At 35.6% G+C, this 24,025-nt stretch overlaps 3 protein-coding genes across 4 annotated transcripts; 2 read left to right on the forward strand and 1 right to left on the reverse strand.

Annotated features, from left to right (window-relative positions):
* The first annotated feature begins 351 nt into the window (after positions 1-351).
* Positions 352-3,924, forward strand: LOC113680851 (BTB and MATH domain-containing protein 36). The gene is made up of 2 exons (XM_027197901.2): positions 352-909; positions 2,088-3,924. Exon 2 carries the CDS (start codon positions 2,098-2,100, stop codon positions 2,896-2,898), a length of 801 nt encoding a protein of 266 aa, XP_027053702.1. The 5' UTR covers positions 352-909; positions 2,088-2,097; the 3' UTR covers positions 2,899-3,924.
* LOC113680850 (origin recognition complex subunit 2) lies at positions 3,603-15,729 on the reverse strand. Of its 2 annotated transcripts, XM_027197900.2 has the most exons (16): positions 15,494-15,729; positions 15,066-15,140; positions 14,212-14,310; positions 13,384-13,421; positions 12,416-12,500; positions 11,385-11,460; positions 11,193-11,229; positions 10,911-11,012; positions 10,342-10,448; positions 9,234-9,366; positions 7,939-8,041; positions 7,698-7,759; positions 6,643-6,724; positions 5,551-5,784; positions 4,391-4,509; positions 3,603-3,825 (listed from the first exon to the last, which is right to left on the reverse strand). In XM_027197900.2, the coding sequence occupies exons 1-16, from the start codon at positions 15,564-15,566 to the stop codon at positions 3,736-3,738; spliced, it is 1,515 nt and encodes a 504-aa protein (XP_027053701.2). In that variant the 5' UTR covers positions 15,567-15,729; the 3' UTR covers positions 3,603-3,735. The 2 variants fall into 2 exon arrangements, with proteins under 2 accessions (XP_027053701.2, XP_089038887.1); XM_089182761.1 differs by lacking the exon at positions 15,494-15,729 and having other exon boundaries at positions 14,212-14,324.
* Positions 15,730-21,195: 5,466 nt separating this feature from the next.
* On the forward strand, positions 21,196-23,748 carry LOC149039972 (uncharacterized). Its single transcript, XM_089181495.1, has 4 exons — positions 21,196-21,259; positions 22,501-22,757; positions 23,219-23,339; positions 23,503-23,748. Exons 1-4 carry the CDS (start codon positions 21,196-21,198, stop codon positions 23,658-23,660), a joined length of 600 nt encoding a protein of 199 aa, XP_089037621.1. The 3' UTR covers positions 23,661-23,748.
* The last annotated feature ends 277 nt before the right edge of the window (positions 23,749-24,025 follow it).

The following is a 24,025-nucleotide window of genomic DNA, read 5'->3' on the forward strand; positions in this document are numbered from 1 at the left end:
TTACTGATAAAGAGCGTGACCTTTTTGGGACTCGATTTTTAACGGGGTGAATAATTACACAATTTGACTTTTCAATATTTAGTGAAAGCTTGTTTCCAGATAGCCAAGTATGGACGTCATCAAATCCACTGTTAATTACACTTTCAAGTATGCTAATGTATTCATGCTTAAGAACTAAATTTTCATCATCTGCAACTAGGCGAAAATAAAATATTATTGAGCAAGGATGAAAACCCGGTGCAACCAGTTAAATGTCAGGTATTCAGCTCCACTGGTCTCCACTTGCGTTTGCCAATTTTGGTCGAGGGAGAATGTTGCCCAATAGCTTGCCGAACTGGCAAAATTCTTTCTTCTGATTTGTTGTTGTTGTCTATCATGACGACGTTCACATACCTTGAAATTCGAGCGGATCATTCTTCTTTCGTCATGCCTAAATTATCTTTGAGATCACTGTATCCAAGCTTTTGTGTAAATTGCTGATTTCCATGAAATTGATTGTTTTCGCGACCGATGTAATGAGCCTTTTTAGCAATGACGCGCTGACTTCCGGTGTATTCAGTTCGGAAGTAGTTACTATTGCTAGCTAACTTAGTCGCCTTCGCAGCCGTTCTCTGACGTAACGTGACGAGTCTGAGAAGATTTCAGCTGGCTTTGATCGATACACATTCATTTAACTGAAGGCCTCTTACACTCTTGTCATTTGTTTAGTTTTGACTGATCTTTAATTATCAGTAGGACCTCACCTCTACCGGTGGATTGTACATACTTCCTGTGAGGGTTTCCTTAGAGCGAATCAGATCTCAGCTGATCTATTACGTCATTCTATTCTTCTATAAAATTTCGCGTGACGAAGTAACGGAGGCATGTTTACTCTGCTGATGTGGTCGAACTAATCTATTTTCTTGCCAGGTAAGAGTGAAAATGAATTCTCAGTTAAAAAAAATCCGAAATAGGTGTATAAAGTATACTATTTATAACATTCTACCGTGGCATTCAGTTCGTTTAAACGGTCACATCGAAGCGAATGACTCAATCGTGAAGGTTGTCATCTTTGGTCGTGGTTTTGCCGGTCTTAAGTTTTCTTGCTAAGTCAGCAAGTGTGTAACACCAAGATGAAAACGAAATCAAAATTATTTCTCTTCAGTGCATTATAGATCTAGCCGTTGGAATATTATGCCTTGATTGCTGAAGCGGAGTTACCTCTACAGCACTTATTATTACAATCTAATTGCAGACTCTCTCCTTATCCGAACTGAAATGATTACAGATAGTTTGTTAGTTTTCACTTCAGAAACTATTTTCATCCGATCCCCTTTCAAATATAATTTCATTTTATGTACACCCGTTTTCAAAAACGATGCAATATGAAAAAGAATATACGAAATTGATACATTTTTTTCTCTCATCAAAACGTTTCTCTTTGATGAGAAAACGAAAGTATATGTATTGTAAGTGTTAGGGCTACTGTAACTGCAAGTAACATTAATTATATATGGTGTTACACAGAACCTTCTATATGATAATATATACACACAAGCATTTACAGGTTTTTTCTGATTTTTGGCCATACATCCTGACTCAAACATTTCATTATGACAACAAAGGATGTTAAATAAGACTATGGGAGGGGATAGCACATTGGTCAAAGTGCCCAACTCCCCTCCTCCTCCCCCCACTTTTGTTAGAGTCTGATTCCTTAACCTGGGCCCAGTTGTTCAAAGGCTGATTGGTGCTAACCCAGTGTTAAATTTAATCCAGGTTTCTATATTTCTCTGTTCAAAAGTCCTTTTGGAATAATTTTACTCTTTGTTTTGAGAGCATTTAATTATCAAATTGTAGTCAAAAAGAAATAAACTGAATTTTCTCTTCAAGCTTTCAGATCTGAGATCAAATTTCACACTAACCCCAGGTTATCTTAACCCAGCTTTGAACAACTCAGCCCTGGGGTCTATTCATCTCAAGGGCCCAGTTGAAAGGCCCTTTTTTGCACTTACCAATGAACCTGAAATACATTGTCAATGTCAAAATAGCACAAGGACAAGTCTTTAAAAGCCAACAAGAACTGATAATCTTTTTTTTTTTCTCAGATAAACCCCAATGATGCAGAAAAAGGGATCTGAGCCAGATTTTACAGAGCCATGGCATCTTAGTGATTCTGTCCTTGTTGTTGAGGAGAAGAAGTTCCATGTTCACAAGGGTACTTTATCCATGTGGTCACCAGTGTTTGAAAGAATGTTCTCCTCAGAGTTCAAAGAAAAATTTGCAAGTGAGATTCCTCTTCCAGGAAAGAATGCCTCTGAAATAAAGGAGCTGTTGCTTGTCATTTACCCAACATCAAAACCAATTGGTGAAAACAACTGTTACTTCCTTCTTCCCTTGGCAAGAGAGTATCAAATGGAGCAACTCACAGAGCGCTGTGAAAAGTATCTGCTACAGAGAGAAAAGACTCCTCACCAGGCTATTGACTTCCTTGTATTAGCTAATGAGTTTAACATGGAGGAATTGTGCAAACAATGTGTTGAAATTGCTAAACACATGTCAATATCAGAAGTGCGACGTCATGAGAAATATGCCATGATTGCTCCAGAGGAGGGCAGACAATTGGCTGAAAGGAGAGTGGAGTTACTTGAGAACAAGATGCAAAGCAGTGAGCAAAGGGTGAATTCTGTAAAAAAAGAAGTCAAAGATGTGTGTGAGTGGGGAGTAAGGGAACTGGGACGGGTTTTGTATCAGAAGAAATACCCAGAAGGAAGACGAATTCCACGTGCTGTTAGTGATTGTACAAAGCTTATAGAGGAAACAGCAGTGGAAAGTGTTGAGGTTGCTGTCATGATACAGTTGGTACAACATCGCCTTCGAAGTATCTATGAGCCAATGTACAGTAATAATCAAAAATAAGTGGACAGTTTTAACTTAAAACTCAGTCCTTGAATTTATTGAGAATCAATGATCAAGAATCTGGGCTCAAATAACAAATCCCCATCTTTTTCAGGAGCTATGTAGATAAAGGCAACAGATATTGTAATGCTATTGATGTAAGGTGCCAATACAAATGTAAGCAGGTTCTCTCTTAAGGCAGATCAAAGAAATATGAAAGTACATGTAGATGGTTCAGAGAGGGTTTGTGTTTCTTTTCATCTGTGCCTAGGGTAACAATTCTTTTGTTGTTTAGAACATGTTATGGTAAACTCAACCCTTTTTTTCACTTTCATTTAGTAGGGATGCTTACTAGATAGCTTATAGGACACCATTTTTTTACAGAGAGGTAAAACAGTTTAATTAACAGAAAAAAAGCTTATTGGAAATATAGTATAAAAGTAGAAAGTGCATGCAAAAAACATAATAAATATATAGCAAAAGTTAACGTGCAAGCAGAGAATGTAAAAATGAACAACAAATGAGGTACTGAGTCAATCAGTTTTATTAACAGTATTATAAATATTTTCCTTTCCCATTTCCTTTTCCATTATGTCAAGAAACATCTGCTTGAGTGAGTTGTCACAAAGGTATTGAAGGGTCTGGCAAACATGGATGTTCTGGGAAGGTGACTGTTGAAAGAGTTTCAATTATAATACATGTATATACACTGTACAGACAAGACATTGATCAAATTTGTCCTTTATTGTTCCAAAAATAATATTCTATGAGCACCAAGACTTAAATTCATGTACAATTCTAATACATATTCATTGTGACAAGTATTTGGCATTTCACTATAGTTTCAAGACATTCTTGTCACAAGTTGTTGTTCTGTTGATCTTCTACAAACTGCTTCAATGTTGCTGGGTCAACTGGGATATACAAATATTCTACACCATCAGCACCCTGCAATCAATGACAGAGAACAAATTACAAGACTATTAATAATAACTTTATTTTATTTTAAAATTGTCAGTTTTGAATTATTAAACCTTTACACTCTTACATGAGTATTAATATTCTCCACACTAATCTTTTTACGTTTCCTGTGGTACTGAGAAAGATAACTTGATGGACAATCGGGAGCTGAAAATGGCAATCATTTCCTTTATTTTTGTGGCCTACATATTTTATTCAAGGGTGATACTATAAGGAAAAATTAGAAGATAGTCACTCTGAGGGGTTTAAGGATTGATTGGCATGATTTTTCACCAAGAACAAGGCATGTGAAACTGTAATTTGAACTGACTTTTTGCATATGATGTTGTACAACAACTCTTGAAAATACAAAAATGTCCCGTGCAGTGCATGGTTTCAACAGAATGACAATTGTGTTTAACAAACCTAATAAAAATACTGGCAAGTATAAACCACTAGTGATTGATGGCTTGTCATGCACATACAGAAGTTGCTTCTGAAAGGAAGCATTGGCTGAGTCAAAAAGCCAAAACATAAATGCCAGAAATATCACCTTCTTGGAAGTTATAAGTTTGTGATCACGAAATTCTATCAGTTGAGCTTTCAGTGTTGAGTCACTGTTTACAAGGAACTGTTCACGGCATTTGGAGTAACAAGAATTAAATGACAGCCCTGTGAAAGAACAAGAAGTGACTCAAACAACTGCAGTTAAATACCACCTAATTATTCTATAACAGCTTCAGAGAGACACAGGCAATATACTGAAGCCATCTCTCAACCACTGAGCTATAGAGAGCTCATTGTCAAACCAGGCCTAGTATTTTATTACAGGGGTGGTTCACATGTGACAACCTTCTTAAACAAAGTGCTTAAGAAAGATGGTTACTTAATTAACCTTCACTTATGCCCAAAGTTTTAACTTTGAATTTGGTTGAATGAGAAAGTTTTCTTGACCAATCACAGAGAAAGACAAAGCAAAACCTGCAAGGCAATCTAGGATTACTTATGACACTCAATGGAGATGACTCTAACTTGCAAATAATTAACTATTATCCACCAAACTGGAGGTGAATAGTAGTGGATATTCACTGACACTGAGGTGAATAATTGTTTTGGTATATACCACATCAGTACCAAAAAGTTAGTTTCTTTCACTCAATAAACCAAAAAATGGTGGAAAATTAAGCTCTTGACGCACAGTTTTGTCCCTTTGGCTGTTCTGAGGTGAATGCTCCTTGCTAACCACTTCCAAACTGGCCAATCAGCATGCACAAAAGGCACTAATCACTTACATGGTACATGTATATACCAAAAAGGGATATAAATAAAGCCTTTCTTTCTTCATTCCACACAAATAAGGAGTAAAGACAAAGCCATCAACTAAAAAGTGATACCTTGATATGAAATTAAATTAATTTGAAGGGAAACATTTGTTAGCTACAAAGGAGAATTACTAATCAGATGCTGAGGTTTAAAAGCTTCACACACCAATAATACAAAAAGGTCTCTTTATGTAAATGTATCTTGGAACTCATTAGTACCAGGATTAACCGTAACATCAGTACGCAAATTCTCCATAATGTTCTCAATATATTTCCTAAGGTCCTAATAAGGAGAATTTGTTTGACAATCAAAAATTTGCACAATCTAAATGTTTGATTCAGGACTAGATGCTAGTAACTCTTACTAGTTAATATGTTAAGAACTGCTTACCAATATAACTACTGTTATCCTTTTCATCAAGCTGATGCTGTGCTATTAAGATAAAGATACCACGGGCATTAGGAGTCAAACTACGGAACACATGAACTAACGAACTAAGTGCCAGAGCCCCTGTGTGCTGGACCAACAGTGAGTTCTCATATGATGTCTCTTCCCTATATGGTTCAAAGGATGTAACATCAAACCAGGACCAGTTAAAACGGCTCAGCTGAGTATGATTCCAGACTGAAAAGATTCCAACTCAATAAATAAGTAATCACCTCAGCAACAGCTACATAAATTATTCATAATTATCAATTTAAGTATCCTAACTGATGGTTCATCAGCTAAGGCAATGCACCTAAACTTTTCAGAAATATTTCATTATTTTGATATCTTCATGAAAAATTATTCTATGTATTTAAATATCATTCTTGAGATAATATTTACATATTAAACTATAATTTTAATATCTTGAGATATCCAAGCAATGATATGACAAGTAAATCACAGACACAATTCCTTCAATTCTGAAAATCTCTTTTTTGCATCATGATTCTTTTTCTCCTAGTGGGTAAAAAAATATGTAAAATATAAAATGATTTAGAGAAAAATAGTGAAAACAATTGGCCTTTCCTTTTTCATGCTGTATGGGTTCTTTCATCAAGAAAATATGTGATGTACAAGTATGCACACTAAGTACTGTAATGCCATGACACAATACTTATTACGTAATAAAGTGCTGAATGTACATGTCATAAAGAATGCAAGTTCACATGACTATTGCAAAAACACAACAAAGCAGATTGATAACAAAAAACACAGAAGTCTCTTCTTTAGTTAATCACCACTACAATGACTGAACTGTCAGTCTAAACAAAACTAAATGATTGTACTAACTTCTTTAGTTAATCACCACTACAATGACTGCACTGTCAGTATAAACAAAACTAAATGATTGTACTAACTTCTTTAGTTAATCACCACTACAATGACTGCACTGTCAGTCTAAACAAAACTAAATGATTGTACTAACTTCTGTAGTTAATCACCACTACAATGACTGCACTGTCAGTCTAAACAAAACTAAATGATTGTACTAACTTAGAGGTGCATTGATGTGATCAATACTAGCAATGACATGAAGAGTATCCACCTCTGCAAGAAGGCTCAGAATTGTCTGAGTCTGAAACCAAACAGAAATAAAGTTTTTGAAAATCTGCCCTAACTGCTGAATGGCTGTTAACTTCTTCCAGTATTAATACAAACAAATTAAGATTCCACAATTATGGAGGCGAGCGTGGCCTAGTGGTTAGGGCGCTGCACTTGTAAGCCGGAGGTCCCGGGTTCAAGTCCTCCTCCCTGCCACTATGTTGATTTGTCTTCGGTGGCCCCGAATTCAACTCCTGCACGCTTTGTAAATAGCCAACTGGTCTGCCTCCTACCAGTTGGGGTTTTTAATGAGTTTCTGTTCATTTACGATATTTGTTTCCTCATTTACAGTGTCCCCAATTAGCACAGCAGTGCTAAATATGCTGACACTTAAATAAAGTTATACTAATAATAATAATAATAATAATAATAAGATAAACTATGGGGGAAGATAACTTGTTTGGCTGAGCAATGGACTGACAGCACATCTACCATGTACAATTTAACTTATAATCACCACTCCTCCATCTAAAATTAAATCAACTCAAACCCTTTGACTGTCAAACATAAAAAACCATGAATACCTGAATTATTTTGGGAATGTTGTGGCCTTAAAACAAATAACAATTTTGGGGATCAAGATGTGGGGACAAACCCCAATGCCACAAAGTAATACCATCACTGACAGTAATAAAACAGTTACACTATAATTGTATTTTTCTTGCATATGCCATGATGGCTTATTCTTGACTAGTTTTAGTGTGGACAGTTTTCTGAGTTCCAAAGCAACCCTACCACTAACAATGCTTGATTGGAAAAACAATAATGTATAGAACCCCAGGTAAAAATTTATCTTGTATGAGAACAATAGCTAGACCATACACATACACATTACTTGGCCCATTGAATTTGGGTCATGTCCAAAAATAGAAAACAGAGGCTATAACACTAGCATAAAGCTGTGAGCCTATCATTGGGTTTTAATAGCATGTGGAGAGTAAACAAACCTTTTTGGATCTTAACATGGAGCCATCAATATTATGAATAACCAGAAAAATCTCCTCTGAACCTAAAAAAATAAATGTTAGAAAAACTTAAATAATGCATTATCATATAATATCATTATAGTATGCAGTTCTTAAAATTTTAATATAAAAATGATGGCTTTGGAATCACAATAAATATGTGTCAAGCACTTATTGGGAAATTTAATAAATACCCCCATTATCCTAACCAAGCTTAACTCACATTTGTCACTGCAAAGGTTCTGTTTTATGTAGTCACACTGATCTGTCACACTCTTGAAAGATCCATCATACATAAGAACCTCTTCAGTTAAAATGTTTAGAACCTTTAAGAGTAAAAAGAGATTTGTCTCAGCAAGTAAATAATAATAATAAAAAATAACCATAATAATAACAAATAATAAATATAATATTAAACAATTATATACCACACAGGTGATTAGTGCTTTTTAAACACACTCAGATTGGCTAGTTCAGAAATGATTAGCAAATATTCTCCTCTGAGAAGCCAAAGAGACAAAATAGTGACAAGAGTTTCATTTTAGACTATTATTTGTTACAGTCAATTTGACAACAATAAACCAATTTTCTTTTTTTTTGTTTCTGTGTGGTATAAACATTGTACTAAGACAATTATTCACCTCTGTCAGTGTCAGTGAAAAATAATTGCTGGTATACATTAAATGTAAAAGAACAACACAAGTAGGGTGTCTCTCCAGTGGTTTAAACCTGATTGATTGAATGGTCAATCCTGCTCCCCAATTTAATCACCATGCACTTTTAACCCTTTACACCCTAACATCAGTATCCATCTTCTCCATACTCTTCTCTATATGTTTCTTTTGGTACTGACAAGGAGAACAACCCAAGAATCAAAGCTTCTTAGGTTGGCGATCATTTCCTTTATTCTCCTGATCTTAATGAATGGATTAGCAGTATTACTGTAAGGAGAATTTAGGTGCTAGTCACTCTCAGGGTTTAAAGGGTTAATAGAACTATAAAGTTGATCTAAGTTCACCCAAGGTTATCAATACCATGGATCTAAAGTTAGTACATTTACAGGTCCAAATTTGTAACCACAGATTGATCCAGAATTAGTACAGTTATTAATCCCAAACTAAGGATCTACAAGTGCAACATATCCAAAGTAATGCTATAACTACATGTAGCAATCCAAATTTATCACAACAAATCCATAAATACATGTAACGCTAAGGATTCTAAGTTATTAAATGAAAGCTAACTTTGGATCCATAATTATCACTTTAGATCCATGGTCACTGATACTGATATCCTCATTTTTTGTTTCTTTAGAATAGCACTTCCAAGTCACTGAAAATGAGAATAATTCATGTAAGGGAGAAAAAAAAACCCAAACAATTTACACAAAATTTACCTGATCTTTTAAGAAATAAAATAGTTTTTAGTAATGATCACACGGTTCTTTTATAAACAAGATAGAGCTGTAACTTACAAGTACTAATTGTGATAACATTCCACAACTTATAGATCACTTACATTTTTTATGGTGAGACTGGGGAAAAATCCATTAACAACAACTTGAACACTTGAAGAAAGTTTAGATGAACGGAATTGATCAAGGAGAACTCTTTTGGATCCAAGGCCATAGAGAAGAATGTTGAATCCATTTCTGTGTAAGAATCAAAGCAGTATGCAATGTTCAGTGAAGTTTGCAATACTAAAAACCAACAGAAACTAACTAGGTGAGTTATGAAATTTACCAAAAAGTGCATTCTGAGCTATTAGCTCATATTACACCTTCATTTGCCATTTCCACAATAATGCACAGCTGCACATGTAGTTATTTTGTTTGTAGGTTTTTCAAAGGACAGAAGAGGCCATACATGGAAACCAAAAAGTGTGACCTGTGACTTAAAATGGTGGCACTCAAAATTCCAATTATATCAAAATAGCTGTTACCTCTCTGAACTTTTGGTCACATTTATGCTCTTATCTCCTTTATGTTCAGTTGACTTAATGTTTATTCATGGAACATTTTTGACAATAGAACAAAAGTCTTCTCAGCAGTTGAAGTTTCATACAAATATACATATGAGCATTCCTCATGATAAATTTGATGAACATCAGATAATTTATTGCAAGAAGAAAATTTTGAAAGGTGACTCTTCAATACCAAAGTAATTGAAGCTACAGGTAATTTTAAATTAATAATGCCAATAATCAAGTTTTTTTTTTTTTTACTCTCTTCCAGTTGCAATACATATTCAAGGAACTCTTCCAAAGGATAAAAGCAGTTTATAAATAATAGTAAAAGTATGTTGAGTTTGCGATAACTTTCAGGAACAAATGTGAAAGCAATCTTTGCAGTTAAGTGGTGAAAATAAAGCCTGACAAAAAAAAATGTCAGGCCTATACAGGATTTTAACCCATGACCTTTTCAATACTGGTGCAATGCTCTACTAACTGAGCTAACAAGCTAACAGGGAGCTGGTCATTTTTTGGGATTGTAATAAACTCATAAAGTGATGAATCAATGACTGTGAATATATAATAGTCATATAATAGTATGTAAACTGCCTTTTGAGGAATGAATGTGAAAGTGATCTTTGCAGTGATGGACACAACTCAAGCCTGCCCTGCTCACCTTAAATGGAATATCCACTTGTCAAACAGACCTTGCAATTTGTGATACAACTCAAATCTTTCCTTAGGGTGTGAGCTGGATACTTGATTTAAATGCAACAACAGTTTCTGCCAAAAAAAAAAGAATGGTGATTGTTTATAGAAGCCGCTTCTGCTAAATAAACAATTTCTAACACAGGCTCTCAGCAGATAGGTTTGCAGACCACTGAGAGAAAATTCCTTTCCTAAATATATACTTACACAGAAAGACCAAGAGGAACCTACAAAGATTATTAACTAACGATCATTTCAGTATCATATATTGTCAAGGAAACATGACATGTCGGTATAACATGTTAAAGATTAACCCCTTACACCCTAACATCAGTATTCATATTCTCCATACTGTTATCTGTACATTTACAAAGGTGCTGACAAGGAGAATTTGTTTAACAATCAAGAGTTTTTTTAGTTGGTGATCATTTCCTTTATTTTCATGACATTAATGTGTGATTCAGTGGCAGTATTGTAAGAAGAAATTAGATGCTAATCACTCTAGGGGTTAAAGGGTTAACAGAACATTGCACTTACTTGTTGATCCATTCGTGGCATATTCAGTTTGGAGAGTGTATGATCAGATGTGATACACTTAGAGCTTTGTTGCTCAAAGAACTCTTCATGAGCATCTTCCAGCTAGAGAACAGTAATTCCATGAACTTTTAATTAGGAATACTTTCAGTGATTACTCAGTTAGTTGACTGCACACTGAAATGAAACCGTCACTTGCTTTTTACACCTTTTTACTGCAATATATAAAAGCCCATTGGTTTCCCTCTTAGAATATACAACACAATAATTTTTGCTGTCTCATACCTGGTTTGAATTTCCTTTGGTGCCTTTCTTGTAAACTCTAAAATATCAAAAAGACTTCAAATGCTCTATCATCTACTACCTTAAAGTTTTTAACTATATTTAATATTTATTAATAATTAAGCTTTTTAATATTGATATAATTGCAAAAATGTACCAAAAATTAACTGCATTAATGTTAAATGGTTAGTGTACCTTGATGGTGTTTCACCAACAGTCCCTGATTCACTGTCAGAATCATTATCATCTGTATCAGATTCATGTTCAACACCTGCAAAATAAATTCAACATGTAACACTGAAGTCTGATGATTTACGGTAATCTGTGATCCACCCATTTGGCAGCAATACAAACATACTTGTACAACATACATCTTAATCCTTTTTCTCCCAAGATCTCATCTTAGCAATTCTCCTTACTGTCTGCCATACAATTCTCATGATGCTAGTTCGGAGAATTTGGTATTGGATCGACTAATAATATCCTAATTGACATTTTTCTTTATTCTCATCACCTATCTACTTGATATATTATGAGACAAAATTCTGTTCTTGGTCATTCGTGGGAGTTAAAGGTTAAAAGTAAGTTATCATATTTCCTTGAATAAGCACCCATGCACTCATTTGAAATTTCAGCTACATGTAAAAGGAGTGGTGCTTATTGGAAGAGGGGCACTTAATCAAGGGGGCTCTTATTAAGAAACTATTTAACTGTACCGATTCCACTGTAGCTGACACTTAAAAAAGTTATAAATTAAGTGGCAATAGAGACAGGTTTTTGCTGTATCCCTGTATTTAAGAAAGTTAGAGAGGAGGGCACTTATTCATGAGGAGGACTAGTTTGCATTATAGCCTAAAGGGTGGAAATATAGTGCATGTAAAAGAAATTAAGCATTTAATCAAAGTAACATTCATATTATATTTTGTTGCATGTACATTCTAAAGTGAATGGTTAAAAGCAATTCACGCAATACACCATATGTATTTACATTCCATAGGCTTTAAATCGCTCCCCGTTTTAATTTTTGGGCAAGAAATAAGTTATTACATTTACCATTAAGTAACCCTTCCCGTCAGTGATGCACTGCCCAAAAAAAAGCCCCATGTGAGTGAGTAAAAACACCTTCAAAGCACCCTTCTTCTCACCAAAAACAAGACAGTGCAAGGGTAATATGTGAAAATATTAATGTTTCACTGCTAACATTTCCTTATCATTGGAAGACAGACCTTTTAAAAGAACAGCTTTTCTTCTATGACGCAAAGAATAACTACTACTCTTGTTTTCATCTTGAGTTCCAGTTGCTGGGTTTTCCTGCAAAAAATGTAAACAGTGTTTAACATTTTTTTTTGGTTTCATTTACAAGAAGAGTTGTTTAATAGTTTCACAAAAGCCCTGAAGAAGTTCAGAAATAAAGGTTATATAAAAATTTACTTTATCAAGACATGTAAACTGCAGTGTTACACAAGGATTTCCAGTCCTGAGAAAAGCTGTAACAACACATGTGAAAAAATATCCGAGTTTTTCAAGTGTGTTTGATGTTGCCAATCAGCTGATGACACATTACTCGCATTTTGTGCTATTCGGTCAGGTTGATGAATGAACCACAAAACCCTCACCATTCTCAATCCAAGGTCATTTGAATGTCTGATTTTTTTTTATAGATTATGGTGACAAAACATGGAAAAATCTGTATTGTATTCTAAAAGCAATTTTGTTATCTTTCACTTTCCTATGTTTCAGAAAACTTTAATAAAAACAAAACTATGAAAAATCAAAATCAAACCCATTTCAAGAATTTAAAACCTTAGAAATAATTGAACCACAATGTATTATGCTTTTGACTTTCACAAATTTAACACTCTCTTAAATATACAAAAATAAGTTTTCAAAGAACTGCAGTAACAGTGTAAGCACTCCATAGATCATTGTCTACAGACAGAAAAAGCCAAGAAATTTTTCTCAAAATCAAATAAACAATTCTGACCCAAAGGTCACTTTCTCTCTTATTCAATGTAGATTAACCACAATTTTTTTTGCTGATATCAAATAGGGGAATTCCTTTTAATACATAAAAATTGAATTAACTTCAGTTGACAAGCTATATTTGGTATACACTTGCAGTTCAATAAAGTTCAATTAAAAAAAAAAGAGTTACCAATATTTAATATCTAATCATGATCTAAACATACCTTACCTTCTCAATATTTGACGATACAACAACCTTTTCAGCACCTTGAAAATGGTAGGAGAAAAAAAAACACACATTAAAAAACTGCACTTAGCAAATTGAACACCACTGGAATAAGAATAATTATGCAATATCTTCCCTTGAATTCAAATATCTATCAGCAAAAAGAAATTTCTTAGACAGAAATCTTGATTTTTAGGTCTCCTGTGAGGAAGAAACATGGTAAGTCTGTTTCAGTATTAAGATTAAACACAATTTGTGTTCCAGCAGAACCATAATTATCACAAACTGAATTAACCACAAGTGTGCAGTAGATAAAACCCTTAGACTGCTTAGGAATTAATTACCAACTTGGGTTGTGAATGCACAGCCTTCATTGAGTTTTAAATACCTTTTGTTATGGTATGAAGAAACAATCAAACTACTCAAATGTGTTAAGTATTTTGTGTTTCTGTGAACAATCTCCAGCATAATTGTAACTAAGACTAACCATTACCCCTAGACAGCCAGTTTAAAGATTGGCTAGTCACTAAATAAACCAAACTGAACCTGCATGTTTCACAATCCACAATTTTTTTTAGGTACAAATTTTTTCACATCAGTTTAAGTTTTATTTCTTCCAAGTTATTATAATAAATACTGGATAAACTGAAGAAAAACATAAACCAAAACATATCTGTAAGAGAAACATCTTGTTTTTCTCTTATAATGATGCTATTAATGGAAGATCTCCATTTTGCTAACAACAATGCTTAAACAACATCTTTATGTCATTTAACTCATGAAAACAAGAAAAAAATTAGAATTAGGTTTGAGAAGATATCAGACATACACCTTTGCTTTTCTTGTTGCTCTTCAGGGTTTTCCTTCTGTCATTTGGCTGTGTGCTCTGAGTATGGTGAATTGGAGTTTTGTTGTGAATTGCTGACATTGCTAGGAGGAGAAAACTAACAAATGTTAAATACATAAACAATCAATGGCTAAATTCAATCATATATAAAACACAATTCCACATAATGCTCCTCTGTTTTCTTCTCTGTTGTCATTGTTTTGCTTTTGTTGTGGTTGGTTTTTTAGTTCTTTTCTTTTCTTTCCTGTAAGGCACATTACACCTATACATTTACAGTGGACTCTTCCACATAAATCAAGAGAACCAAAAGTTTAAAGTAGCAGCCCTTCCCAAACCACTTCCTTTCTTGTGACACCTAGTAACCAAGGTAGACCCCAATTAAACCTAACTCTGATGGTCTCATTTAAAGAATTCCTTTCAAACCAATTTGAATAATTTGCGAAAAGGTGGTAACATGATTGTTTTCCCAAATGTTCTCCTTAACTGTTTTGGTATCAGTGATGAAATTTGTTGTTTTTCTTCTTCCTTTCTTCTTTTTGCAATAGTACAAGTTTAGTGACACAAACTAAAAGATAACATAAACTCATTGGCAATACTTATCGTGAAAATTAAGAGCAAATACATTTAGTACAATAATCATAATCCTTTGAAATAGTTCTGGCTGCAGATACGCCTTTGCAAATTTGCGAAATATCTGATACATATGATAAAGTGAATTCGGGTTGATGACGAACCAAAACCGAGCCAAGACTACCTCGACCGGGCCAGTGTTTTACTAAACAACCCAATTTTCTCTTTTCTTCTTTTCTTTTGAACACCAACATTTAACTCAACTTACCAGCTTCAGCCAATGCACCACGACGCTTGGGAGTATGAAAACCAAACAGTGTTGATCCACTGACTGGTGTGTCATCTGAATATTGCAAAAAGAGAATAATGACTTGAACTTTCGGAGCTGTATTCAATCATGAACAGTTATGATACATCATTGTTAAAGAGAAGCTGTTATAACTTTATAAGCAAGGCTATTTCATCAAAATATCAAGGATACTTGGGTGAATAACTTGAGGAATAACACTAGTACAACAGTTTCTATTTTACTTGGTGGGTAAGTTGCGAGAAAGTCGCGGTATATAATGCAAGTTTTCACGTGCGTAACTTTCGCAAATTGGTTTGATAGAGTCTTTAAGTTGACAAGCACTGACTCGACTGTACTGACTACAGTTAGGGCATATAAAGGCACCTGATATATTTTTCGAAACCTACCTGTCGGTCGAAACCCACATTTCTTAAAATGTGGGACATCTTCATCGCTTACAAATTCAACTTCTTCCGCCATTTTGTCGCAGTGTCATACCCAGTCGATCTCATTCACGTTTTTGGTGTGAAGTAGGAGGGAAGAGGGACTAGGTAGAGTGGGAAAGAATGCTTTTTTTCCCACCAATGAAAGCCAAGAGGAGATCGTTTACAAGAAGTATATAACGTGGTCCATTTTCTACCGTGGTCACGTGTAATTTTTAGCAAATTATATAAGAGCAAGACTACTTGAATGTTACCAAATGTCGTCATCATAATGCAATAGTCAAATGAGGATCTTGGAAATTTTGACACGGTATTCCGAATAATGATTTAGAAAGCTATTTATTCTTTCACGCTGTGGCCCAAATAAACTCACAATTATATCAAGATAAATACATTTTAGATGCTTCATACTAATTGGTATAACCAGATCACATGTGATCTGGTAATTGCAAGAATTTAGGGGTCAGACAAGTGGCAAAAAAAATCCACCATGCCACAGATCTGATGGTGAGAGAAGGGAGGGTTGGGACCCACCGACCCATCCCTGGATCCGCCCCTGATTGATATTTTTTGGCTCTTAAAGGAGCCTTTTTTGCAGGTCCTGCAACGGTAGCATTACAGGCTTTCTAAGATGGAAAGTCTTGGATCTAGTTTGGATAGATCTTTCACGACCATAGAGTTTCGAAATTGAATAATCGCGGCTGAAAAGTCGAGGTCTTAACGCGGAGAGTAAGAAATTGATTTATGTAAAATTGTGGTTATATATGGCACAAACACAATGAAAAAAGAAAGTCAATATTGAGTATCTAGCTATATCTTGGAAAATTTAGATGTATGTCTTCATGTATATGAAATGTCTTAAAAGTAGGACCTGCAATCCGAGCCTACTAAAAGCTGTAAAAGCTTTCAGTGGAAATAGATGTTCAGAATGATTAGTTATTACAGGCCCTCTATGTGCACTACACTCCCCCCCCCCCATGTTTTCATAAGTACCTGCTTTAACAGCCTTAAAAGATTTGCAAACGATTGCATGATGTTGTTGTGCCTCAAAAGTTTCAAAATTTCAAACAAGGGGTTTATAAAAAATAATTATTTCAATCCTGGGTGGCATCAGCCGACAGTAAAAGCATCTGACCTGGCTGTACGGTGAAAGACTATCTTTTGTTTTTCATGTACTTTGTTTTAACAAATTAACCATAATGGCTTTCCACGTAAAAACATTTCTTTTTGGTACTTCCATCTTCAAATTTTTTAATTTAACTTGTCGATACATACTTTCTAATTTCTTTTTTTTTGTGTGAGGATTTTGTGGTTCTTAACGGTGATATTTACAAAACGTTCCAACTTTAAACAAAGGAAAAGTAATTAGGACTCCTTTATTCTTGTGAGGTGCCACAAAGAGACCTGAAAATTATCTTAGTGTATAAAATTATGTTTTTTTCTTATCAAACATACTGAGATATTGGATAATTCACGAACATTCGCGAAAAGACATTTATCACCATCACAACTTTCTGTTATCCAGAATTTAAAATAATCTCAATTTCATATACTCGTAACATCATAGAATTGAGCTTCCTGTCACTTCCATAGTGATCCAGTGATTATAATCACATTAAAAAATACACATACAAATGAGGATAAAATATTTACCTTATTTCAATGAAATTTTGACAAAGTCTTTTGCAGGTCCCTAATTTAAAAAGCTGCATTCTTGGGAGCTTAGCAATTTCAAGGGAAGTCAAGAAACACTGTAATATTCGCTTAGATGGTTGTGTGAGGGTAGAAGAAAACTCATCCTTGTAATTAAGGCCAAGAGATTATAAACTGTTCATGGATAATCATTCGCTTGAACGGTTTGAAAACAACTAAAACGAGTCGGTTGGTTTGGTGACAATGTCCTGCAGAAAGAAAGTGCTAGATGCCTTAGGTCCTTGTGGAGTTAAACATGTAATGGGGACCCAACTTCAAATAGTTGAAGTTTGTTTGGAAGCCATTCGCTGGCCTCCTAGTACTAGGTCTGAATCTCCCCATCGTTTGGTCAAAATTATGGTTTAGCCTCACAACTGCACTTGAAAAGAAGGTTTTTGTGGAAATGGATCCTAAAATGGAACGTAAAATGGAACCTAGGGGAGCCTGGTGAGCAGAACCCCAGCTCCCTCGGTGTCTCTCTTAATGCGCCCATGTTGTGTTCATGTTTTGGTGCAATGGAACTTTGAAAGCTGTGCGGTAAAGACCCCGTTTTTGTAAGCGTAAAGTTTTCCTAGTGTGAGGAGCATTTTAGACACAAACTTTCGCCTATACGTTGACATAATACAATCAGTTAGACCCAGTATCTCTTAATTCTGCTCTTCGGACCGACTTAATTTTCGCACTTAACAATTTTTTTTTTGCATGAAGCACATCGCACATTGCACGGGCATCTGGGACAGAAAGTACAGCGGTAATCTGCATAAAAAATGACGGATAACGACAAGGAAAAATAGCCTGAGCACCAGTTTTAAGCGAGCGCTCTTCGAACTCCGTTTAGTGTGGTTAGAGTCATTGATCAATTGTTCTAATGTTTTAAAGCCCTCGATTGATTCTCAGACACTCACCCGATTTCTTTCACTCCTACAGTTTATGGTTCAAGGATTTCCAACACAATTTCTAATTGGACGGAGCAGTCAGAAGATCTTAAAATAATTGACGTACATTTTTCACAAAATGTCAATCATTCATTAGAAGTGACTCTTTTCTTCCAGAACTTGATATAAGCGGAAGCACATTGTAATATTGGCTGAGATGGTTGCGGGTGATAATGTTGAAAAAAACTCTTCCTCAAAGATCGATATGGCTAATTATTCGCTTCGTAGATTGGCAAAGGTCCAATTTCCTAATAAATGTTTTGCATTAAAAAAAAACACGTACATTATTACGAGTTTCATCAACCGACTAAATCCCAAAATAACTAATTCATGAACGAAAACAACAGAGAACCTCATAAATAATAAAGGAGTGGAGTATTTAAACAGAGATCAAACTTGAGCTGTCATATTTTGCGTGATGTTTTCCTTATGTTTGAAAAACTCAATGTGGCTGTTCTCTAGAGTTATAACTGGTGTTTTCTGAGAACATGCTCTCTGTACTCTACTACTTCGTTATCATTGTTTTGGCCTCCCTAATACCGGAAGGACAAGGCAAGATTTTCCCACAGTTATGTCTTTGCTATGGTTTGAGTATACTTCAATGTTTACTAAGGCAATAAGTTACGTTTTTTGAATTTTTTTTGTTGATAACGGCTAAACCTTGCAATAATCTCACAAGCTTCTCCTACTAATATCAAATGTAATGAATTATTTCATCTAAATTCAAAAAGGAGGGGCGCTTACTGGAGTATCTAAAAAGAAAAGACTAACCAAAAACTTTATACAGGAGTAAAGCTTTTTTATTCTTGGTAAAGAAACCTTTAATTCGTCACAGCGAGCAACAAAACATATCGTTAGAGCAGTGCTTCAAACTTAGCATTTAACATATTATCTGAGGAAAAACCTGACTTTTTTGCACAATCAGCTCCAAAGTTGATCTAAGGTTTGGTCCATATTTCAAAAAAAAATCGAGGACTGAATTTGTGAATGCCAGCGAGTTGGTAGGACTATGGCATAGGTTATTAATGATCCACCCCAGAAAGGAAGTTCTAAGCTTGAAACAAAATCAGGTGGTTCAAATAAAATATTTGTTTAACAAAGACGATAGTTGACATTTTAGGATTTTTTTCCTCCTGCCATACTCAATTATCCTCTTAAGGTGTGCATGCTCGAGGGTAAATTTCAGCGTTTCGCCTTCTAGTGCTCGTTCATGCACAGTATGCATAGAAAACTCTCGTTACATCTTTGGCAGTAGAAAGCCAGGACGTAGATAGTATAAAAAGAGTTTGTCAAAATTGCTTGACGTACCATGGAGTTCATAAAGTTGAGAAGCTCGTGATTTATGCGCAAACGACTAATTTTGTTTCCTCGCGCTTTTCATAATACGCATATTGGTCGAAAGCTGAAGTCACGCGACATACTAAAAAACGCTTCTCATGAATTGACCAAACAAAAAACTCCACGACACGTTCCGATAATAACCTTTTTTTTAAAGAACCAAACATGCTCAAACGAGAGGACTATTATTGCGTGATAAACACGACTTACTCTATATTTTAACAAAGTTGTTGATGGATTTCGGGAACAACCGATCGATCACGATAGTCGATCACAACCATAGGAATCACTCTCCTGGTGTTAAACTAAAGCAATAATTCAGCAGTAACACTGCTCTACAATTCCAGTCTCAGTAAAGGTGCTCAATGCCAAATAGCAACTTTCTTAATATAATTGTTCACCAGGCAACTTCCGCAATTTAAAGTTTACCAGTTTTGCCAAACCTGGCTACAGGTTGGAGAATCACACGGTTCGAACTATTGAACTATTGAACAAAAACAAATAAAAACGACTTACTTGTTGAAACTAGACGCTCTGCGAGCGTTTACTCGTCTGGGCATCCTATAGTCATCATAGTTTGAACTCATATATGGCTAACTAGTTATCCCGCGAGAACTAGTATGAACTTTGCTAATTTGGAAAGAACGGAAAAGACCAGAAAACAATGACACGGATGCCACGTTTAATTGATCTTCGTTATGACCCTATTTACTTTTGATGATTGGTATCTTTCTAGGTTAAAGGGCGTTCACTTATCATGGAATTCTAATAAGAAGTCTTGTAAATCACGCATCATGCGCTTGCAAAATAGCAAATCACGCATCACGTTGTGTTGTCCGGTCCCGCGTCACGCGGATAATTTGGGTTCAATCACACGTCACACTGCAAATTTTGGAGCCATCACGCGTCACGCAAATACCTTTTTCCACCCTCTTAATTCTGCTCTTTGGCCCGACTAAATCACACCTAACATCTTTTTTTTCGCATGAAGCAGATTGCACATTGCACGGGCATCTGGGACAGAAAGAACAACGGTAATCCGCTCAAAAGATGAAAGATAATGACAAGGAAAAAGAGCCTGAGCACCAGTTTTAAGCGAGCGCTCTTTGAACTCAGTTAGTGTGGTAAGAGTCATTGGTCAATTGTTCAAATGTTTTAAAGCCCTCGATTGATTCTCAGACACTCACCTCTCCGATTTCTTTCACTCCTACAATTTATGGTTCAAGGATTTTCTACACAATTTCTAATTGAACGGAGCAGTCACAAGATCTTTAAATAATTGACACGCACTTTCAAAAAATGTCAATCATTCATCTCGAGTGACTCTTTTCCAGAACGGAAGCACGCTGTAATATCGGCTGAGATGGCTGCAGGTGATTATGTTTAAAAAAAACTCTTCATCAAAGATCGACATGGCTAATTACTCGTTTCGTCGATTGGCATAGGTCCAATTTCCTAAGAAATATTTTGCATTAAAAAAGATTTACGTGCATTCTATATAATCGAGTTTTATCAACCAACTAAATCCCAAAGTAACTAATTCGTGCACGAAAACAACTGAGAACCTCATAAATAATATAGGAGTGGAGTATTTGAACGGAGATTAAACTTGAACTGTTATATTTTGCATGATGTTTCCCTCATGTTTGAAAAATTCACCATGGCTGTTCGCTAGAGTTATAACTGGTGTTTTCTGAGAACATGCTCTCTGTACTCTACTACTTCGTTCTCATTGTTTTGGCCTCCCTAATACCGGAAGGACAAGGTAAGATTTTACCACAGTTATGACTTTGTTATGGTTTGTGTATATTTCAATGTTTACCAAGGCGACAAATTATTTTTTCATTTCAAATTTTTTTTTGTTTACAACAACTGAATCTTAAAGTAATCGCATAAGCTTCTCCAACTAATATCAAATATAATTAATTATTTCATCTAAATTAAAAAAGAAGGGGCGCTTATTGGAGTATCTTAAAGTAAAGTTAACTTTAGAAAAGAAAAACAGTCACTGTCTCTTCAATGAATTGAAGTCTAGAGACGTGTTCGACTTTTTTGATCGTGCACGATAGATGAGTTGAGAGGCTCATTTAAACTCAACCAAAATGGCTTGTCTTGTTAGACTTAAAACTTTACACTGGAGTAAAGCTTTTCAATTCTTGGTGAAGAAACCTTTTAGTTCGTTACAGCGAGCAACATAACGCACTTAATCGTGTTATCTGTGGAAAAACCTGACTTTTTTTTACAATCTGGCTCCAAAGTTGATCTACATGTTGGTTGATATTTGAAAAAACCTAAATCGAAGGCTGAATTCGTGTATTCGAGAGAGTTGGTAGAGCTATGGCATAAGTTATTTATGATCCACCGCAGAAAGGAAGTTCTTACTTAGCTTGAGACAAAAGTAGGTGGTTCAAACAGAAGATTTAATTAACAAAGACGACAATTGACAGTTCAGGATTTTTTCCTCATATCGTCCGCAATTATACCCTTATGTTGTGCATGCTCAAGAATAAATTTCAGCGTTTCGCCTTTTAGTGATCGTTAATGTACAGTATGCAGTGAAAACGTTTGTTACATCCTTAGAGGTAGAAAGCCAGGACCTAAATTGCGTACCGTGGAGTTGATAAAGTTAAGAAGGTCATGAGTTTTGCGTGGGTGACTAATTTTGTCTTCTCGCACTTTTCATAATTGATACGCAGTTTGGTCGAAAGCTGAAGTCACGCGACATAACACAATAAAAACTTCACGACACGTTCCGATAATAACCCTTTTTTTAAAGAACCAAGCATGCTCAGACGAGAGGACCATTATCACGTGATAAACACGATTCACTCTATGTAACAACAAAGGTGTTTATGGATTTGTGCAACAATCGTTCGATCACTATAGCTGATCGCAACCAAAGGAAGATAACATGATAGGTCAGTTTATTAATATAAATCACTCTTTTGGTGCTAAACTAAAGCAACTAAGTGACGTAGCAACTTTCTTCATATAATTGTTCACCAGGCAACTGCCGCAATTTGCAGTTTACCAGTTTTCCTAAACCTGGCTACAGGTTGGAGAATTACACGGTTCGAACTATTGAAGTATTCGACGAGGATCTCTGCAGGTTACATTGCTATCTGGAACCTAACTGTGTCAGTTATAACTTCCATAAGCTAAGACAGGCGTCTGGAACACACAAGTGTGATCTGAATAACGCGACCATTGAACACGATGGAGAACTGGTAAAAAACGAAAGTTACATTTACCGCGGAGCTGAGGTGAGGATGACGTTTTTAAGCCAAGAGTATGAGACTTTGTACTCGTTGAGGCCTTTTTACAAGACTAAGCATCCCCCAGCCTCTGCCACTCCTCTAAATTCTCCTTCCACCCACCAGAATATAGGTTACGATAATTGAACGTTTAAAATGTTGAAATAAAGAATTAAGGGAGGCATACTTTGTTATTTAAGAATGACTGGTTCTGGAGCTGTTTTTATACATTTATAAGATACACGCAGACTTTGCTCTCGCTCTGAACAGTGCCACACTTGAGACGGGAACCAATGTGCTCAACACAAATATTTGAGTAAATAACAAAAAAGCTTGCGTGGAATACATGGAAATGAGGGAAGACGCGTAGATTTCACAAACCTGCATAACATTCTGCACTCGCAAACAGGAATGCACGCGCCGAAGACAAACACAAAAATTGAAGTGGTCATATTCTTTTTCTTCTTAAGAATGCTTGCGCCAGTAATCCTTGCAGAAATAATGCAACATGCCAAGCTGGCTTTACACACAGAGATTATCAGTGTTTTTGTGCTTTTGGAACTGGATTTGAAGGCCACGATTGTGATAGAGGTGAGGATCCTCTCAATTTTTTTGTAGTCAGTAAAATGATTGTGTGGCCATTTCTTATCTGACAACGGGGAACGTTAGAATAGAGGCAAAAACACTTGCGGCTAGCGCACGTAAAATACACAGAAACCCTTATATAAATGTGGCCCTCATTTTGTTGTCTCAGACATAGATGAGTGTTCTAGTGAAACAAACGGCTGTGATGAGAATGCGGAGTGTAACAATACCCTGGGATCTTACAAGTGCATCTGTAAAGATGGATTTCATGGAAATGGAACTAACTGCAAAGTTAATTTAGTTGTATCAAGTGAGTTGATGACGTAAAATAGGCCACCGTTGCGAGTTTAAAATCTAAAGTTTCGAGCGCTAGTCCTTCGTCAGAGCAAATGGGGGAATTGTGGGTTGTGTGTCTGTTTACATGCGGAATATGGAGTTACGGTATTGGCGGGAACATGGTAACGAGAAAATTAGAATAAAGTAACTAACTATAACATCCCAAAAATCTACTAAAGCAAACAAACGAGAAAACAACAAAACCACAAAACACAAGATGAAAACATAATAACAGGTTCTGTACAAAAGATGCTTCTTTTTTAATTCTCTAGACTTGGACGAATGTGCTGACGGAACACACAACTGTGATGTGAATGCTGAGTGTAACAATACCCTGGGATCCTACAACTGCAAGT

The sequence above is a fragment of the Pocillopora damicornis genome, chromosome 9, assembly GCF_964200805.1.
Source record: "Pocillopora damicornis chromosome 9, jaPocDami1.2, whole genome shotgun sequence".
Lineage (NCBI taxonomy): Eukaryota > Metazoa > Cnidaria > Anthozoa > Scleractinia > Pocilloporidae > Pocillopora > Pocillopora damicornis.

Excerpts from the sequence above, each read along its gene's own strand:
- LOC113680851 (XM_027197901.2), top strand. The coding sequence starts at position 2,098 with ATGATGCAGAAAAAGGGATCTGAGCCAGATTTTACAGAGCCATGGCAT.
- LOC113680850 (XM_027197900.2), bottom strand. The coding sequence starts at position 15,566 with ATGGCGGAAGAAGTTGAATTTGTAAGCGATGAAGATGTCCCACATTTT. Across the intron at positions 5,785-6,642 it reads TCACATCAATGCACCTCTAA|TCTGGAATCATACTCAGCTG; the intron begins GTTAGTACAATC and ends GAATCTTTTCAG. Across the intron at positions 4,510-5,550 it reads GGATAACAGTAGTTATATTG|GGCTGTCATTTAATTCTTGT; the intron begins GTAAGCAGTTCT and ends GTTCTTTCACAG.
- LOC149039972 (XM_089181495.1), top strand. The coding sequence starts at position 21,196 with ATGCTCTCTGTACTCTACTACTTCGTTCTCATTGTTTTGGCCTCCCTA. Across the intron at positions 22,758-23,218 it reads ACATTTACCGCGGAGCTGAG|AATGCTTGCGCCAGTAATCC; the intron begins GTGAGGATGACG and ends TTTCTTCTTAAG. Across the intron at positions 23,340-23,502 it reads AGGCCACGATTGTGATAGAG|ACATAGATGAGTGTTCTAGT; the intron begins GTGAGGATCCTC and ends TTGTTGTCTCAG.